This window comes from Rhipicephalus sanguineus, chromosome 3 (genome assembly GCF_013339695.2).
Source record: "Rhipicephalus sanguineus isolate Rsan-2018 chromosome 3, BIME_Rsan_1.4, whole genome shotgun sequence".
Classification (NCBI taxonomy): Eukaryota; Metazoa; Arthropoda; class Arachnida; order Ixodida; family Ixodidae; genus Rhipicephalus; species Rhipicephalus sanguineus.
Window position 1 is genome coordinate 122,303,522 of NC_051178.1, and position 15,078 is coordinate 122,318,599.

Genomic DNA, 15,078 nt, shown 5'->3' on the forward strand with positions numbered 1-15,078 from the left:
CTAACTTGAACTGCTGTCGGGTACCTACTAGTAAATCGTGCAGAGCTGTGCAATTGATATGCTATACTCTGGCAGTGTCACAGTCGGCACCTTTTCTGCCGCCAATGGAAGGTGGAGACATTGAACCAATACATTACGGTAGCGAGGATCCCTGCAATGCATCAAGGTGCATTAGGCCCTCCAGCAATCAGCCAGAGTTCAATGGCATGAGGAATGCCAGCCACCAAATTTGTATTGCATTTATATCTCCAAGCATCGCACAGGAACCCTAGCAGCCTGGTGTTTCTCCCCAACCCGAGTGCATTCCCCACCTAATGCAAGATGCTTTGGGATGCCACATGGAAAATTGCTGCCACAGGAGGAGTCCAAATCGCAGGTCTTGGAAACCATAGGAACTGACCCAAGGATATTTGTGGGAATATTATTGATGTGCAGCAAAAGACGACGTAAATTAGGCATGTAAAGCAAGGAGAAAAATGTTGATTTGAGTAGGGTAATAATGATTGGAAAGTTGATAATAGTAGCATACTAGTTGAGTCTGTACAGATTCACCTTTGAAGGGGTGCTAGAAATGAGGTATAAGGTGTTAAAAGAACTGTTTCTGAAAATGTTCGAAGATCTTGTCAAGTTCTTTCCATAGTGGTACTACCAAAATTAATTTCTGCTTTGCCCTTGTTCTGCATTATCACGTGGTAGGACACACTGTATCTTTAGTGGCAACTCGTGCCGACGATATTAGTGCTTGGAACTTAATAGTGAAAATTCTTGCACATGCTTCCTTTCAGCAGTTTAGCAGGATGACAGTGCCATTATGTGCTGAACGATTCCTATGCAAACGTAACGTGGCCGACGTAGACTCACCTTGTTCATGCAAGAGTTGTACAGCAACACAGTGCATAGGCACAAGAAACACATCAAGTGACGTGGGACAGTGGGGGTATAACACTGAAAAACAGGGCGTGGCATGCCTGAACCCCGCAGGTACATAGGTTGTACAGGCGCAACCACTATTAGAGGTAACACAAAGCGGGTGGCCGCGCTCTGCAGAGCACCACAGCGGGCACCACGCGAAGTATCGCGGCGCAAGTGAAATCAGTGCGAGAGGCAGAGTTAGCTGTGAGTCATCTGCGACGGTTCCTCTCACTTCGTCGCGAGCGGCGAAACCTAGATTGCACGTGCGGCGAAGTGAGAGGAACCGTAGCAGATGACGCGCAGCTAACTCTGCCTCTGGCGCCAATTGCACTTGCGCCGCAATACATCGTGCGGCGTCCGCTTGGTGGTCCGAGGAGCGCAGCCACTCACACCATGTTACCTGTAACAGTGGCTGCGCCTGCATAAGTACAATGTTGCCAGCAAGGAGTAAGACAAGCCGTGTTGTTTCGATGACACAAATCGAAATGTCGTGTAATTCTTAAAGTAGCGCTTCAGACCACTTCTCTTTGGACCGCCATTTATATGTCTTCTAGTTCGTTCTTTCTATGGACGTTGAAGTGACTAGCATAATGAGAATTCAGGAGAGCTACGGAAACGGGATGCAGGTCAGTAAATGTACTAAGCAGAAAGGTCACACTGCTATCAGTGACGTGATGCATTGGGGAGCCTTTTCATGTTTTCTGAGAGCAAGCAGCGATAGTACTCGAATTTTTGGTTGGAATGTTTTATTTCATTCATCGTGGTAACTTGCCACGACATATAGTAAAGTAAAAGTAGAGTGTTACATCAATCTATAGAAAGTAAAATAGTACAGCAAGGTCCAGTATATGACTATAAATTAAGGTACACCAGTGAAAATGTGATTGGTGGCAGTATCACAGGCTCTTTGGCATGTTGGGCTTGGTCATTTCTGGCGAGCTAACTGTCGAGGCGTGAAAGACGGTCAACCTCTTCCTTCAAGAGCTGCTTCTGCGATGTGAGATGCCTCAGCATAGACTGAAGTTTGCTGTCCTCCTCTCTGAAGATTTGTCTGAAATGTGAAAGAGAAAGCAACACACAAAAAAACAATGTAATTCGGCCCTGCCAGCAGTGGAAATTAGGGCAATGCACTTTTCGTTAAGTCATGTGGGATCTTGCACACATAAATGGTTGGAAGAATGGCATACACTGAAACCTCACCGTAACGAAGTGACATCTTACACGAGAATAACTTCGTTATATCCGAAAATTGGTTATAAACGTATATTCCTAACACTGTGTCTATTGAAAGAATATTCTTCATTTACTTCGTTAAAACCGATATTTCGTTATATCCGTGTTCGTTATATAGAGATTTGAGTGTAATGCGTTGGGTGTGTGCTTCACTGCCACACCTGGTATTCCTTAGCGTTACTCACATGTTTTCTGTCGTAACAAGCACAGCATACTACTTAGAATCGAAAAGTGAGCTAGTTGTTATCGATTCATGGTAAGGACTGTGCAGCGCTCACAAGAAGGACAAAGGACAGAAGAAGTGCACACGACATGCGCTGCGTGTGCACTTCTTCCGTCCTTTGTCCTTTTCGTGAGCGTTGCACAGTCCTTACCATGAAAGCACAGCATACATGCTTTCAATCGAGCATGCTACGGCACGGAAAAGAAAGAGTGAAGAAATAAAACCGACACCATGACTATGTACCAACAAGCCCAAAGATCTGTGCTACTGGTACATGCCTTTATATCACGTGGACATTTCAGCATGAACCACGCAAGCTACCAGAAAGGTGAATGCGGTGATGTGCCAAGCTTAGTCATCACTTTTCCTAAAGATGCCCCAGAAAGGGGAGCGAGGAGGTCACTGTAGAGGCGTGTGATGGTAGAGATTCCTTTGCACCGACTGCACTTGCCTCTAACCTTGAAGGCCAACAACCACCACCCTATTGCCCCCTTTTTGCGGCCCAAGAACATACCTTTCTTCAAGCAAAAGGCCAAGGCTGAGCTATGTTTCAGCTTCAGTAAGGCCCAACGAATGGGAGATGTGCAGTGCAGAGTGTTGCCTCCTGCCTTTGCTCGATTAAACTATTTGATTTCATCCACTGAAATTTATTTTCACATAAAGCACACTTCTGTAGACCCTCTATAGTTCTTTTATTTTTATATATTTCACTATATATATTTTATTATTACAAAAAGTAAAGGAACAATTATTTTTAGCACATTCTGTTTGATCAAAATGGTTGCTCAATCTTTATTTATTTTTTAGCACGATAGTTTTATGAAAATGATGTTGCTAAAATGGACGCTAACGGATGAGAAAGAAAAAACTATAAGAAAATGTTCCGCAGCTGGGAATCGAACCTACGACATCTCGGTCCGCGACAATAAGCGCCCAACGCGCTACCGACTAAGCCACCGAGGCAGATGCGCAACACTCCACATATGCGTCTTATATCTCTCACACATTCTCTCTCGCACGGCGCTCTCTGTTGGCTGGGCCAACGTTCATAGATACTTTTTCAGTTTCCGAACTCCCCGCTTCGCCTACAGGGAGCAGGCGGCCGGCTGCAGTTCTCGTCACCGCGGCACTGCAGTAGAATTTTGCACCAAGCAAACAAGGGCTCTCTGCTACAGCTAGGCTCGGTATGCAGCGTTTACATGACGATTTCAGGTGAAGAAAGAGCCCTGCAGCGCAACTTCTTGTTTTAGGCACGAGGAGTATGATGTCAGGCCTAGATACACGAGCTACATCTTTCCGGGACCTCGGTAAAAACAGCAGCTCGCGTAAGCGTGGTGCTAGGCGTGCACTTGTCGATTAAAGAGCCGTTTCGCCGCCCTGTAATTTCTTGTTTCAGATACTAGAAGCAAAATTTGGAGCTCAGTTGTATGAGCTACGTCTCAACGAAGCCTCAGTAAAAGCTGCGACCCGTCTGTTTTCTGCTGCTAGTTATTTAAAAGCCGTTTTCGTGAGCTTAGCATGGGATCTTCGACGCTCTACACATTAACTTTACACCGCGATAAGCACCTTAGCATGCCGTGCCCTAAAGCAAGTTGAAACTGAGCCTTTGCTTTAAGACCCTCGTTGAAAATCCAACTGAAACGACGTGATTTCTCTGTTCAGATAACAACCAGTGCACTTTCTTCTTTTCAAGTATTCAGATTTCTGTATGTCTGTCAGTGGATAATATTTAGGATCATTCAAACAGAAAATGCAAATTTTGTGGAAAGAAATAGGAAAACATCAATATATTGACACAAGAACACTTGGTACGATCACACACTAGTTCACAGGTATAGTGGCTTTAAGTTATGAAATGGGAAATGTATCTTTATTAAAGCACACTTGTCACGAGCATTTGAATATCACACAAGTCAAGACAATGGCACTGCCATTGTCTTGACACTTTTGTCTTGCAAAGAAATGGTTACAATGTAGACGTGAATCAACTCTGCAGTAAATTCACTGCAGTGCTGTTCACAACCAACAAAGCTGGTGCCTTTCTGGCATCCAAGACTCTCCAAAAGAGGTCACCAAAGGAATCATTTTTCGTTTCCTGGCTGATGACTCACTCCACACTCCTCACACATTTGAAATGTTTTTTGGACGGGTAAACAAGGCTGCCGCTCACGTATTCCCTCTCCAACACCAACAATGTTTCAGAAGGAAGGGAATCCTGCGCACTTTATATGTCTTCAGGATGTCGCTTTCTTGAAAGTGAACATCGCACACCTTGCACGTCTTTCCCAAAGTTTTGTCCACGTGTGGAAAGGATCTTTCCCACTTCTGCAGTAACAGCGGGTCGGACGGCGGAGAGAAGTGGCGTTTCTCGGGGTTTTTTCTGTACCCGCTGGTGCACCCGGGCACAAAACACGTCGGCATGATGTCCCGAAGGTCTGAGGCATGATGCACAGGATAGCAGCAGCAGTAGAATTTACCTTGGGACACGTCCGCACATACATACATGCTTGGTGCGTCCATGCGTGGCCAATGCTTAGATCGTGCCCACGATACACAACAATCGGAGAGTCCCACGTCGCAGACATCAGTGTAGACGTCAGATTGTCTTCAGAAGACCGTGGAAGCTTGCCACGTGCGCAGACAGTGACGATGCAAACACGCAGCAAAAAAAAGCGTTATTGAGCACCAACAAGGAACGCACACAACTGCGGCAGCAGGGAAGCCAGCGGAGAGTGGCCGTTTACTTGGCGCAAAGTTAGACTGCAGCACCAAGTAAACGCATCGTCAATGCAATGGTGCTCGTCGCTGCAGCAAGCAGCGATGAGCACCACTGCGCATGTACCGCCATGTGCGAATGGTTCATGAGTCAACACAGCGAGTGGCCCGGGGGGAGTTCCTGGCGAACTGTCGTGAAATGTGCGCGTGTGCGTGGTGTGCGGTCCGCCGGGGCCAGGGTTAGCGGCACCGGTGCGGAAGTGGTTCTTGGAAGTTGTTTTAGAGTTTTCCTGCTGCCGTAACGTTGTTAATGTTTTGAATAATACATGTTATTGCGTTTCCCCGCCCTCTACGAGTGTTTTCTTTTTGGAGCAGACAACGAACCCCCACAACTGGCGCCCAACGTGTAATCGGCGACGTCTGCTACCAACAAGAATGGAGGCTGCTCTCAAGAATCTTCTTGAGACGATGGAGCGCCTCGACCTGGCGTCGGCAGCGTTCTGCACGGCGCGGGGAGACACCGCGTCCGCAGCTTACTTGGCAGCGAAGTGCTTTGTGGTCCCGACTGTGGGCTATGCAGCTGCTGGAGCGGATTAGGACGCTGGTTGCGGGGCCGAGCCAGCTGCGATTGCCGGCAGCAACGATCGTGATGTGGACGCCTACGTGGACGAGGAGGACCGAGCTACTACTACTGGAGAGAGTACCAGCGCGGAGACATCGACACCTACCACGGCTGCCGACGCCAACACCGCGTGGGATGCCGATTCGAAAGCAGAATGCAGGCATGAACAAGCCGCTGGTCAAGAACCGGCGATTCTTGTTGTTCGAGGGAGTGCGCTGGCGCTGAACGAGGAGACCATTGAAGACTGGCTCAAGGCTAATGTGGAAGGTGTTACGACGAGCAAAAGCGCGAGCGGTGATAAAGGTGACGTAGGGTCAGCTGTACCCTCCGATGCTCTGGGCGGTGGCGAGCTATTTGATAAACGGACCGGTGGCTGTTCTGACGCGCCCGAAGAAGCCGCAGAATGTTTCGAAAAGAAGGCCGTGGAAGGAGAGCCGGAGCAAGGCGGCAAGGAGGAGTACTGGAAAACGACAGAATGGTGGACGCCGAGAGCCCGGCACATGGGATTGAAGGGGGAGCTGCGGAAGACAACGCGTTGTCGGAAGAGGCTGCGAGCGGAGCCCAAGAACCAAGCGCCGATGGCGATGAAGGAGCAGAGCCGCAAAAATGTAGCGTCTCTGTCGAAGCAGAGAGCGGCGTAGGACAAGTTGCAGCGGCTACAGGCGAGAACGAGGACAGCGACGAGAGCGACGACGATAAAGACCACTGGAAAGTCTACTGCAACCGAGTAGACCACACAAGACGCCACGAAGATCGTGGTCAAGGAAGGCAAGGCACTCACCATCAAGGCAAAGCCAGCGGCTGCAAAGGCGGCCAAGGAAAGGCAGCAGTAAGGGCTCCGGCCAAGGCTCTGGGCAATGCCCCGGAAAAGGCGGTATTCACGGTGAGCCCAACAACAGTGGTGGAAGGCCGAAAAGACGGAAATCAGTGGAGACTATCAGCGCGAACTTTCTCGTTTGAGGGGGGGAATGTGTGGGCATCGCGGATAACAACCCTCACCCTCACTCACAGCAGCGGTGATAGCAAGCAGTGACAAGCACCACTGCGCACGTGCCACCATGTGCGAATGGTTCATGAGTCAGCACAGCGAGCGGCCCGGGGGAGTTGCCGGGGAACTGTCGTGAAGTGTGCGTGTGCGCGCAGTGTGTGGTCCGCCGGGACCAGGGTTAGTGGCACCGGTACGGAAGCGGTTCGTGAAAGTGGTTCTTAGAAGTTGTTTTAGAGTTTTCTTGCTGCCGTAATGTCGTTAATGTTTTGACTAATACATGATATCGTGTTTCCCTGCCCCCTACGAGTGTCTTTTTGGAGCAGACAATGAGCCCCCACTAGCTTTTATGCAAATAAAGGATCCTTCAAAGCAGTACAAGTTAATAAAACTAATGAAATGGAAGTGCGCAAGCTGCGAAACTTTTCAACCACTTGTATCGCTGCATAGTTGTCAAGCGTGGTGTCTTAAACATGGTGGCCATGTTGAGTTTCTGCTTCCCGCTACTGAATATTGTGATCTCAGCACCAACTGAATACTGTATTTACTTACACAATGATCGCACTCGTGTAATGATCGCTACCCTAAATTTTGTCGTCAAAATTCGATTTTTTCCTCCCGCGTAATGATTACACCCCGAACTTGCCGCAGCGATATGTCGTGTGCCAAGTCTAGCTGATGATCATCATGTCTACTATCTGTCGAATGTTATGTAAATAACTCTTCAAGACTCACCAAGTGAACTGCACACACCAAACAGATTCCCAATTTTTGCCAACCCTTGGCGGAAACGTGCCGTATTAGGATAGCAGTAAAGACAGATGCCGTAGTTTTCACCACATGCCCGCCATGTGTTTCTATGTCTGTGGCAGCTGAACACGCCCGTCTCTGTTTCTGTCCTCTAAAAGCGGACATGGCTATGTTGTTGCCGCAAATTTGCCGATTTAAACTAAATAATTCATTATTTCGACGGAAGAAACTGTTCTGACGCGCGTGACACACTCACGACCTCCATGACTCACGAGAAGTGAAAAAGGCATTCGCTTAGCTCCGTCAGCAGCCATGTTTGTTTTGATATCCTGTGGTGTTTCAGCGGCAAGCCACGTGTTGGTTGACTTGTTCTCATCACTCAGCAACAAGCTGCCGATGCATTCCCATAATTCCTGAAAAAGCCGCGTTGACCGCCACCCATCGCCGCGTTTTTTACCATTCTGTAACGTGGTAGCCTGCTTTGTGGTTTGTTTGTGCCAGTTCACCATGGGGTGATATGAGAGTTTTACTGCCATGTTTAAGCTGAAGGCGGTTGATTACGCACTCGAGCATGGCAACCGTACTGCCGGCAGGCATTTCGGCGTCGACGAAATACGAATTAGGTATCGGAAAAATCAGCATGAGAAGCTCATGGCTACCAACAGCACGTGCCGGGCTTTCCGTGGACCCAAAACTGGCAAATTCCCTCATGTTGAGAAGGCACTCCTCGAATACATCAGGGACATGCGCAAAGACGGTTGTGCGGTGTCGTTAGACATCATACGGACGCAGGCGCGCACACTTTCCCAGAGGCTGGGAATTGCCACAAAGGACTTCCGCGCTAGTTCCGGCTCGACGACACGCTTTATGCGGCGGAATGGACTGTCGCTGAGGCGGTGGACGTCATTGTGCCAGCGACTCCCATCCGCGTACGAAGACAAAGTCAGCGACTTCCATAGGTTTGTCACAAGAATACGCGAGAAGAATGGCTTCCTGTTGACACAAATAGGCAACACCGACCAAACACCGTTGACACTCGACATGCCTCGAAGCACTACCATCAATGAGAAAGGTGCTCGGAGTGTCCTTGTAAAAACGTGTGGTGTGGAGAACCAGCGGTGCATTGTGATGCTCGCAGTGATGGCAGACGGGCGGAAGCTGCTGCCGTATGTTATTCTAAAGTGGAAAACTATTCCAAAGGGAAACGTTCCACGTGGGATCCACATCCACGCTCAAGTGAAAGGGTGGGTGACGGCAGAGCTCATGGTAGACTGGATCAGGACGGTCTGGGGACGAAGAGCAGGAGCGCTTCTGCTCTTGTGCTGGATAGCTTTCGAGTCCATCTCGTCGACAGTGTCCGTGCGCCGCTCGTTAAGCTCAGCACGCAGTGATCCCTGGGGGTCAAACGTCACTGCTGCAGCCTCTGGACATATCACTGAACAAACCGTTCAAGGACAACGTTCGGAGGCCGTACGCAGAGTGCATGGCGGCGGGCGACCATTGTTTCACGCCAAGCAGGAAAATCAGGAGACCGTCCGTAGAAGCACTTTGCTCATGGATGGTCGAAGCGTGGAGTAGCATCTTCGACGAGGTGGTCACCAACAGCTTCAAGAAGACAGGCATATCGAACGCGCTCAACGGAACGGAAGATAACCTTCTGCGGGACTGCGATGACACTGCCCCGTTCCGACAGGGAATCATGCGGCGAACACACTAACGCCAGTGACGCTTCAGACTCTGAATGAAAGTTAGGGGGTCGGTGAATGAAAAAATTAAAGGGCAATATGCAATGCATGTAGTTCCTGCATAATGTGTGCGTTTATTACAAAGGTAAGCCTTACTCTACTTTTATTTTTGGTTATGTTCATGATAGCTATCGTAAGAATTCTGATACGCGACTTGTATGCATTTTCGGTGCTCAAAATATTATTTCACGGAAAATTTACCCCGCGTAATGATCGCACCTCGAAATTTGCGTCAATTTTTCTTTTTGAAAAATTTGATCATTATGCGAGTAAATACGGTAAGCCTTTGAGGTTAGTCGCTGTTACTCAAAGGAAATACTAGTTGCTTATATGAGGGTTTGCACAATATGTAGGATAATGTCAAGTAGATATTTCCTCCAAGAATTAAATCAAAATGCATAGCTGGCATTTTATTCTGTCTTACAACGCACTGCAATGGTCTTTTTATTCCGAGTGGTTCAGTACTAGTGAAAGAACTATATGCCGAATACACACTATGTTATTGAGCCACTACTGATATGTCCCGCCAGAGTCATTTCCTGCCTTGCATATAATTTAACATCTCGATTACGAAAGCGCTGTTGGCGAGAATACATATTGGCACTTGAGACGGTCTTAAGCATTACTATATCACTGTAACTTAAATTGATATTTAAATTTGGTTTCTCTTTCAAGAAGTCATTTTTCTTTCATGCTTCCATTTATTTTAAGGCAGCAATGTGGAAGTGATGTCTGTGCTCATATCAAACATTATGATACGAAACATGACTCACAGTATTGCTTGCTGCTCCTCCGCTCTGAATGTGACATCGCCTGCCAAGCTGTTGTCGGTGCTCTGCGCCTGCAAGTGGTCCAGCTCGGACCTCTTGCACTGTAGGCTTGCATCCAAGTCTGCAGCTGCAAAGACAAAAAAAAATCTAATGAGACTTTATCCGTTCCCTACCCGTCCCATTACGCGCAATAGACTGTGTCAACAGTTTATGGGATGACTGTGCATATTTTCTCAAGTGACGAAAACCTGCAAAAGGCATAAAATAATGCCCACACACACAAAAAGAATTCTACAGTTTCAACAAAAAAGCTATGCATTTCTAACACTGAATAATAGCTTGCACATTACCTTTCGTAGCGCAAAACGAGGGCTGTCTGTCTCCTCGGCACCACTACGCAAATACAAAGTACCACGCAAAGGTGAGAACTGAACGGACCATAAGTGGTTACTCATGCCAAACCCCTGTTGAATGCTGTTGTACGCCACACTTAATGCACAGTTTCTATTAGGTGTAGCTTTCATCACCTTTAACAACAAGCATTCATCTGGAAGCTGATAGCATTCACCAGCTACATGAGCAAGGCAGCAAGTTATGGAGGGCAAGTGGCCAACCCAATCTGCAGATGCCTACTTTAGTTTTTTTCTCTTCTTCATTTCTTAAACAAGAAGGCTTGACTTCTCTCGCTGCATGCACACGCGGCCATAAAATTGAGCGCCACATGCAACATAGGTACTACTGCACTCAGTATGACTTGTTACGCTAAAGATCGTGGCCAAACAAGCTCCGAAGGTCGTGCATGACTTCATATATCCACAATTATATGTTAATAAACTGCAGTGCGCAAATTAAGTACGGGACATAAAGAACACACACAGCACAGGACAAACGCTAACTCTCAACTATCTTCATTGTCTACCTACTCACAACTATCTCACAATAAGATAGTTTCGAGCTAGCGCTTGTAGTGTGTGGTGTTAGTCCATGTCCCGTACCTAATTTGCTCTCTGCAGTTTAGTATTATGAACCAACCACCACAGCATCGAATTCTCTTAAAGGGGCCCTGCAACACTTTTCCAAGTAACCATCGAATGGCTTCATTAAAGGAGTTTATTGCCCAACAAATTGACCGCCATAAAAATTTTTAGAATCGGTCAAGTATGAGTGGAGTTACAGAAATTTGCCGCACACTGCAATTGCATTCTCTCTTCTCTTGTCCTGACGAGCGCACTGGAAGCTGAGCAGGGAGGAATGGCACGGGGAAAAGAAGTTACGTCATGCGCGTGTCATGACCTGGAACAGTTTTTTTTTCCTTTTCTTTCTCTTTTTTTAGAACTCGCAGCTTACTTTCAGTGCGATTGTGAGGGCGCACGCGGGCACGTGGCGGCTTCCCGCGGCGGCCGCAGCGACTATGCAGCTCACGGTGCTCAAATCAGCTAATGCCGTGAAATTTGGATATGTGGCATGGTAATTTGGGTATATGACATCATTTGTAGAAAGAAGAGGGAACGATTTCTAGCTGACTGTGAGAATTGACTGTAAATTCAGGGCCGCATGCTGTGCTATAATGTTTCACTCGCATGTCCTCAGGAGCCTCGACTACCGATCAGCGTTTTCCGACCATGCTGAAGAAGTGTTGCAGGGCACCTTTTAACAATTATATGTTGTTCTTCAAATGAGAGAACAGCATTTAGCGCAGCATTGTTGTGGAAATAAGGGCAACTGGGCCCGTGCGAAATATCGGAACTAGTTCGGGCACGTGATCCCATGTCGCAAGCACATACTGAGCACGACAGTACATGCCATGTAGTTGGACGCAACATTAGACCAAGTCTATTATGCAAAATATGGTGTAATTATGAAATGGAAGATGTCACAGATCTGAGCTTATTTACCAAAGAATGAGCAGTGCACTGTATTTCTGCAATTAACAGCTGCAAAATACTGCTAGTGCTCACGACCAAAACAAAGCAAGTCAAATCCGGGAAGTGGAATGGTGAACACACCATTTGATGTGACCTTACGCCAAAAGTTGCAATACTTGAAGAAGTCATTCCCTAGGAAATCACTGCAAACAAAAGAAAATGTACTGCAAAGTGAGCACAGTGGGACATTTACGGCCACATTACTTGCGAGGCTTCCCAAGCATTAACAAAATTGAGGAGCCATTCTACTCTGAAAGTGCGTGACCAGTGAAGCATAGAATTTCAAACCACAGCTGATCACACACCCTGCAACTAAATCCTAAATCCAAAATCCCCAAAATTGAAGAAGGGAACACACGGACAGCATACCCCAATTAAGATTGTGCACGAAATCCCAAGCGCATGCCAGACAAGATGATGCGTGTCGTGAAACGGTGAATGCGGCAAACAACGCATGCTGCTCAGATGGCTCCTTAAGATTGTTCATGAAATGCCAAGCGGATGCAGCAAGCCAGACTAGACTGCGCATATCACGGCAAAAGACGCATGCCACTCAAATGGCCGACTTTAAAGGAGCATATGTTAAATTGAAAAGGGTCTTTACAGACATTTTGGTTTAGTTGCATGGTGTGTGATCGGCTATGGTTCGAAATTTTGTGTCCCCTATGTATTGTGTGCTAAGCATCTTCACTAGACATCTACCTTTCCAGAGCAGAATGGCTCTTCAATTTTTATTCCCTATTTGAAGAATTAACCATACAGATGGATGTGTAGCTCCACAATAACCTGCCGTGAAGCTTCTCTTTCCCCCATCTTGAACGTTGCCCATGCACAATAACTGTGTAAAAATGGTTAGTACAATTGCCAGTTCAAATTCCGGCTCACTTACAACGCAGCTCTAACTCCGGCACTTGCATCTTCAGCGCTTCTGCCAACCTTTCAAGTGCTTCTGGGGTCTGAACACACACAAAAAAAGTAGTGCTTCAAATGAATTCAGTGTTTTCCCAACAAGCAATAAAAGCATAATTAGTATCAATGCTGCTCAGTTCTGTTAGATGAAGTTACATTTTCTCACCCATACAATTTTTTCCAGAGCTTCACGAACTCCACTGAGATACTGCTCAGCACTGGTTCTGAAATGAGCACAAACACTATACGTCACCATACGAAACGAAGACACATTGTAAGCGAGATAAACCTCACATTTTCTCAAGCCTTGAACGCCTTTCCTGAAAGATTTTCGTTGAAAGGTCCGTAATCCTCGTAGAAACTCCTTCATTCGCTTTCACAAACCTACACCGTGAGAATCATTCATTGGTGCATGAAGTTGTGGACACGTTCTCAAAACGTACACCAAACTTACTGTTCACATTGAGCCTGGAGAGTGTTAACCGCTGCTTTGCATGTGCCAAGCTCATCTGGGATTTTGAAAAGACAATGTCTCGTTCAGAACAAGTATGAAACACTAAAGCATGGCGCAAGCTTAAAAGGGTGAAGTATGAAAGGAATTCAAGTGTAGCTTTACCTAAAGCACGGTTTCGTCGTGCTTTCAAAGCGCAGAGTTCGTTTTGTGCTGTGGAAAAGAAAAAAACAAACAAAAGCAAACAACAATAAGAATGAACGTTAACGAGAATACAGTCAAATCTTTGCGCTATGCCATTCAAGAACAGTATAAACTACTACCACTCAAGATTTCTTCACTCCGTGGATTTGAGTTTCTCTGCAGCGTCCGAAAATCCTGCTCCACGGCCGCACGGTCTGAAGGTAAAAGTCAGTCGATAACACGTCAAACAATGCGAGCGACGAACAATGAACGTTCTGAAGGCGTGTCAGCTAACAGAGACAACCAAGACAAGCGTCGAACGCACCCGCTTCAGCATTTTCCAGGAGAGTGAAGATGCTCGATGACCTGGCAGCGGCGAAGCCGTCACTCCTGTCGCTAGACATGACGGTGGTTTACAATGCAAGCATACTCAAGCTCCACAACGGGCCACTTAAGCGTGTAAACTGTTTAAATCCAATGAAGCATAGCAACCCTCAACCCCCCAGGCCTTCGCTCAATCTTGCAACCTCTTTCTGCTTTTTGCTGTAGCAGTCGCTGCTCACGGTCGCGTCGTCGCGTCAGTCGCGTCGGCGTCGGTGCGTCACAGAATGACGTCATATAAATTCGTGATGCGTGGCACCCTGTGAAACAATGGAATGAACAAATTAAATTCTTATTTGCGTCAGAAATAACAAAAAATTAACAAGTAACGTCACCTAACTTCTGTGCTTTCCCTCTTGGCACTTTAAACACGCAGAAGCATGGCCTTCGAGATCAACTTTTTGTTGTTACGAAAAAAAAAAAAAAAAAACCATCGCTGCGAGTTCGGGTAAGCACAAAGCGTCAGAACGCAAAACAAAGAAATTTCAATTTTATAGATTGTTTCCAAACTTCGTAATCCTGCTGTTTAGTATGGTGTACTCTTTAGTATCGAAAACGCCCCATATTTGTATGACCTCCGAGACGGTAACGCGCGCGGTGTTCCAACGCAGTAAGAAGTTTGTGCGACAACACTACGCCCGAAAACACCCGCATGTGCAGCTCAGAAGCGCAACATTGTTTTCGGGTAAAGAATAACGTTCGGGTAAGTTCGTCACGGCGATAAATCATCGGGGTATTGCGCACAAAGCTGCACAAAGGTCATACCCGTATCCTTTGTCACGTTCTTTGTCCAGGCTCTTAGAACGTCGAATTCTATGGATGCAGTAATAGCACGTCATACGAATACAAAAGCTTGAAAATACGTATAGGTTACGCTCGTTTCCGCGTTATTATATATGAGAATTCTTATAACGCTCTACTGCCAATTGTACGCACTTGCGAAGAACTAATCTTTAATAATTGTGCAAATAAACAAAACACAAGAAATAGTGCGACTTGCTTCGACGTAAATTTTGTCGTGCCCCCTCTTCTTCCCCCTGCAGAGAACTTCGGCATATCTTTAAATATTGACTAATAATTAGCTGGCCGAAGCACACCCTCTGTACATAAACCATTTCTTTTTTACCTCTGCCCCCGAACGAAATCTCTGCAGTAACGATGCCGCTAACGGCACAAAGGTAGTGTTGACAGTGCCTTTTACTGGAACTATTGCCACATTTAACTCCGTTTTCGTGAGCTCCCGTGCCCGCGTGTGGGACGCGCTCGCAAGCAAA

The 15,078-nt window shown here is 46.8% G+C and overlaps 1 protein-coding gene across 1 annotated transcript; it reads right to left on the bottom strand.

Annotated features, from left to right (window-relative positions):
* Positions 1 to 1,641: 1,641 nt before the first annotated feature.
* LOC119387050 (uncharacterized) lies at positions 1,642 to 14,008 on the bottom strand. The gene is made up of 9 exons (XM_037654351.1): positions 13,749 to 14,008; positions 13,564 to 13,638; positions 13,406 to 13,453; positions 13,244 to 13,298; positions 13,084 to 13,173; positions 12,956 to 13,013; positions 12,770 to 12,836; positions 9,959 to 10,082; positions 1,642 to 1,963 (listed from the first exon to the last, which is right to left on the bottom strand). The coding sequence occupies exons 1-9, from the start codon at positions 13,825 to 13,827 to the stop codon at positions 1,852 to 1,854; spliced, it is 708 nt and encodes a 235-aa protein (XP_037510279.1). The 5' UTR covers positions 13,828 to 14,008; the 3' UTR covers positions 1,642 to 1,851.
* Between the last annotated feature and the right edge of the window lie 1,070 nt (positions 14,009 to 15,078).